The sequence below is a fragment of the Zootoca vivipara genome, chromosome 4 (assembly GCF_965207765.1).
Source record: "Zootoca vivipara chromosome 4, rZooViv2.hap1.1, whole genome shotgun sequence".
NCBI lineage: Eukaryota > Metazoa > Chordata > Lepidosauria > Squamata > Lacertidae > Zootoca > Zootoca vivipara.
Window position 1 is genome coordinate 25089999 of NC_142587.1, and position 5210 is coordinate 25095208.

At 51.8% G+C, this 5210-nt stretch overlaps 1 protein-coding gene across 2 annotated transcripts; it reads left to right on the forward strand.

The window, feature by feature from the left end:
- Positions 1-2962: 2962 nt before the first annotated feature.
- SOX1 (SRY-box transcription factor 1) lies at positions 2963-4135 on the forward strand. Of its 2 annotated transcripts, XM_035115912.1 has the most exons (2): positions 2963-3476; positions 3510-4135. In XM_035115912.1, the coding sequence occupies exons 1-2, from the start codon at positions 2963-2965 to the stop codon at positions 4133-4135; spliced, it is 1140 nt and encodes a 379-aa protein (XP_034971803.1). The 2 variants fall into 2 exon arrangements, with proteins under 2 accessions (XP_034971803.1, XP_034971802.1); XM_035115911.1 differs by having other exon boundaries at positions 2963-4135.
- Positions 4136-5210: the final 1075 nt, after the last annotated feature.

Sequence of the window (5210 nt, forward strand, 5' to 3'; positions counted from 1 at the left end):
TGAAAACTGTGCAGTCAAGGCAAAAGTGCAGTTTACCCTATTCAACGGAAGTATCTTCTTAATGTTTTATTCAAGAGTTGTTTGTTATAGAACGCTGGTTTAGAGTGAGGGGGCCAGAAGTTCTCAAAAGTCAACAGAGGTGAAGAAACATTCAGATGAGGGAGAATGATCTCCCTATCTACATATATTTCAAGATCTTGCTGCTTATCTTCAAGATCTTAAAGCTTATCTATTCTGGAACGATATATACATGAATCAGTTCCAAAAGCGGGGAAAATGTGTGGCAGAAACATAAACTAATCTCTTTAAGTCCTGCCCCCTATTTCAGACAGGCACTGGAAAGTAAGACCCACAGAGTTATCTCCACTGGGATTTCCTTCCAAGATCAGGGCAGTCCCCTTTACATGGCATGTAAGCTGGAGGGGTTTGTTTATTGAGACTGGGCGCCTGGAAACCCATGAGTTTTTGTACAGATTTCTAGGATATGGTGCGTCAGTTCTCCATTCTTAAAAAAATCTTCACTACTTGGAGACCTGTCTCCTACTGGGAAGTTGAGAAATCTTGACTGAGGACCAAGAAGTACACGAACGAACATTATTACCTTTCTTAAACACCCCCGTTCCATTCGTATCTTTCTTAAAAACCCGTTCCAAAATTGCCCAAAGGTAAATCACACTGATGTCCATGGGACATAAATGACAATAAATATTCTTCAACCTCTAGGCCCTTACTTGGGAATGGGAATGGGACTAACTGAACTCACCTGAGTACACCTGAATGTTTTATAGTGAAGTTTCAAAGCAGCTTATACTGCAGCCTACTACATTTCATAAATAGTGATTTCAGATATTAAACAGTTGACACGCATCCCCATCCTAAACATATTAATTTGAAAGAATTTCCAGAGAGGTAACCCTGTTATATATTGCAGAACACCAAGGACAAGTCTCGTGGCACCTAAAAAAAATGGCCAACATTGTCTCATGACTCACGAAACTTTATGCAACGATAAATCTTTAAGATACCATAAGTCATTGTTGATACTACTTCAAAGTAGAGTCCCACTGATCTCAATAGAACTTTCTTCCAAGTGAGCTAAGATCGGAAAGTCTTTTTGGTGAGATTCTTACACACAGATAAAGATATGATAAATCTTGAGGGCTTATTAAAATGTTGCCTTTCCCAACACCCGCTCAGAAAACACCTGCGCGTCAAGATACACTAGCGGAAAATTATGTTCCTTCTCAGCAAGCACAAAAGGTATAGGAAACAAACAAACAAAGTTCCGTTCAGGAAAGGAAGAGAAGAAGCAGAAAGGAAATTTTGCAAGGTTGAAAAAGTCCAGTACAGTAGCTTAAAAACTAAATAACTTCTGCCGGTCCCTAAAACGTCTGTCGCTGCTGCTATTCCCTCCCCCGAAATGAATTCTTTGCCACTAAACACGCCACAGTTCCAGAAGAAGATCAGGAACTGTGCGAGGGGGCGGACCCCAGGGTGCCCGCGATTTAAATTTAAATAATCTTTTTGAGGTGAAGCGCATCTTCAACCGGTTCGAATTGGCATACATATGCCTTCGGGATTTTATTTTATTTTCGCCGTTACGGCCTTTGCTTACTAGTAGACGCTTAGTTCGGTTCGGATTGTTTTATTATTTATTCGCGTTCATGATGGTTGTGTGTGACCCCTTTCGTGGCCCCTCCCCGAAGGCTCCCCATCCCCGCCCTGCTCCCCCCTCCTCGCCCTTCCCCGCCAGTTCCATAATAGTTTGTACTTCTCACCTCCGGACGTCACTCCTCAGTGCGCCATGCAAATAATCCCCCGCCGGCGCGCTCCGATTGGCCAAGGCAAACTAATTTAATCCCCGTTCGGTACGCGGTGTATGGCTGCTGGGCTCTTCTCTCGTGGTATCTCTGGGCTGCTCCTCCTTTCCTGATTCCTCCCGGGCTAGAGGAGGGAAACCACAGAGAACAAATTACTGTGCAAGTTCTGCTGCCTGCCTGGGAGCTCTTGGCTTTCCCCCTCCCCTCGCTCTCGCTCCCCCCTCCCGCGCATCCTTACTATTTTCTTTCTTTTTCCCTCACTCACCCCTCCTCCTCCTCCTCCTCCCTCTTTTTCTTGTGATTTAATTACTCCTTTCTTTATTCACCCCCTCCCGCTTTTTTTTTACGCGTGGTGGAGGCGGCAGAGGGGGAGGGGGATTTCCTGTCTCTTCGCCTCTGTTCACTTGGGACCAGCGGATGCGAGTCACACACGCTCCCTCCCTCAACTCTCTCTCTCTCTCTTTCGCTGTGGAAGTTAGCAGAGAGAGGGGGGGCGCGCGCATTAGATCACTTCAGCCGCCGCGAGAAGGAGGGGAGCGCGGCTGCCTGTGTGTGCGTTTGTGTGTGTGTGTGCGCGAGAGAGGGAGAGAGGCGCGCGTGTGCTGAGCCGAGAACGGAGGAGAGCGACGAGAGAGCCCGGCGCGCACTTCCTTGCCACCTCCTCGCCAAAGTGGATCAGCGAGACTTTCTTCGCCGGCACCGTCTTCCGCTTCTTCCCCCAGAGCCTCCGCCCGGCACCTGTTTGAGCCGCTTTTGAATCCAGCTCGTCGAGAGACCAGAGCGCAACACTCTTGGAGGGAGAAAGTTTTGCCCGCCCGAGGAGATTCCCGCGCGCGCGCTTTCGTTCTTTCCTCTCTAAGCTCAAGAAGAAAACAACTTTCTCCCCCCACTCCACCTACCTTTGCCTCCCCACCCAACCCCAGCAGCACCACCACCACCACCCCTCCTCACTCTCGACCGTCGTGGTGAACTCTTATATAATTTACTTCTCCTCGGCACCTCTTCTTTCCCGCCCGGACTCGTCCTCCTCGTCGACTCCCGCTTGCGCCCCCCTTTCGTTCTCCTCGGCGCGCCGCTTCCTCGCCTTCCTTCGCTCTATGTTTTGACGCTGTGGAGCCTGGTGGCCCCCGAAAGCTGCGCGAATGTATAGCATGATGATGGAGACGGACATGCACTCCCCCGGCGGAGCTCAGGTCACCACCAACCTCTCGGGCCAAACCGGAGCCGGGGGAGGAGGAGGCGGGGGCGGCGGCGGCGGCGGGGGCCCCAAGGCCAACCAAGACCGGGTCAAGAGGCCCATGAACGCCTTCATGGTTTGGTCGCGGGGCCAACGCCGGAAGATGGCCCAGGAAAACCCCAAGATGCACAACTCGGAGATCTCCAAGCGCCTGGGCGCCGAGTGGAAAGTCATGTCGGAGGCCGAGAAGAGACCCTTCATCGACGAGGCCAAGCGGCTGCGGGCGCTGCACATGAAGGAGCACCCGGATTATAAATACCGGCCCAGGAGGAAGACCAAGACTCTCCTCAAGAAGGACAAGTACTCGCTGGCCGGAGGGCTGCTGGGCGCTGGCGGCCCCGGCGGAGGCCCTCCGGTGGCCATGGGAGTCGGCGTGAGCCCCGGCGGCGTGGGCCAGCGCTTGGAGAGCCCCGGCGGAGGCGGCCCCGGCGGCGGGGGAGGCGGCGGAGGAGGCGGCGGCGGGGGCTATCCGCACATGAACGGCTGGGCCAACGGCGCGTACCCGGGCTCGGTGGCTGCGGCGGCTGCTGCGGCGGCGATGATGCAGGAGGCGCAGCTCGCCTACAGCCAGCACCCGGGCGGCGGCGGCCACCCGCACGCCCACGCGCACCACCCGCACCCGCACAACCCGCAGCCCATGCACCGCTACGACATGGGCGCCCTCCAGTACAGCCCCATCTCCAACTCGCAGGGCTACATGAGCGCCTCGCCGTCGGCCTACGGGGGCATCTCCTACGGCGCGCAATCCCACCAGAACTCGGCGGCGGCAGCAGCAGCTGCAGCCGCAGCAGCAGCAGCCGCCTCGTCCGGGGCGCTGGGCGCGCTCGGCTCCCTCGTCAAGTCCGAGCCCAGCGTGAGCCCGCCCGTCACCTCGGCGCACTCGCGGGCCCCGTGCCCTGGGGACCTGCGAGAGATGATCAGTATGTACTTGCCCGGCGGAGAAGGAGGGGACCCGGCGGCGGCGGCGGCAGCCGCGGCGGCGGCCGCCGCTGCCCAGAGCCGCCTGCACTCCTTGCCACAGCACTATCAGAGCGCCAGCACGGGGGTCAACGGCACGGTGCCCTTGACGCACATCTGAGCGAAGGGAAGGAAGGGCGCACGGACGGACGCACCAGCCAAGGGGCGCAGGGGACCAATGGGGGGTGTCTCTCTCTCTCTCCTGGGAGCGCCCTCGCCCCCCTCGCCACTGCTGCCCATCTTCCCAGACCCACCCCCGCCACCCCCTTCCTTTTGTACAGAACAACAAGAAAGAGAGAGGAAATGTTTTGATGACGTTGTAATAATAATAATAATAATAATTATAATAACAAATATTCCTAATGGTGAGGATAATGAAGAGAGAAGGTAACAGATTGTTCTAATGCTGCCCCCCCAGTCCCTCCCTCTCTACCCTAAGGACTAGTTTCTGAAACCTGGGGGGGGGGGGTTGTTATATTTTCCTTCTGTTGTTGTTGGGTTTTAGACAAACCGTCTGTGTTTCAACTGAGTTTTTTTTTGTACAGTATTTATCATTCACCCAGGAGCCACAATGCGTTTATATTTGCTAAAGGGGGGGGGCAAAAAAGAGAGACAGACAGACATAACTATAATTGTTAATTATTCAAAGATATAGGCGATGCCAACTTTTCTGCCACACAGAAGCACTAACTGGTCACTCTTTGAGCCGCTTCTTGTGAAGACTTTTTATTGCCTAAGGAAAGCAAAGGTGTTGGGGAGAACTGTTCTCATTTATGACACAGTACCAAGGGATGCAAATCCAAAACCACGCTTAAACTCTTCTTCTTTTTGTAGTTCTTATGAAGCGGGGTTCTTTATTTTTTCTTATTTTGTTTATTTATAAAAACACATTTTTACTTTATTTTTTTGCTACCAGCAACAATATTCTGGATTTTGTAAATGTTTATTACGTCTGCATTTTTTTCTTTTGTTAACTATTTTTTGTATTTTTTTCCTTCTTGTAAATGCATTGTGGAATAATTTTAATTAATTTTAGGCGTTACAAGGGAATTCATAAATGTGTATATAGTTTACTAAAAAGGCGTTTCCGCTAAAAAGGAAAACAAATAAAACTCTAAATATGCGTTCGATTCTGAGTTATATCAATTTCAAAGTGAAACTGCAACCAGTAAATCCAAAATGTACTAATTCATGGC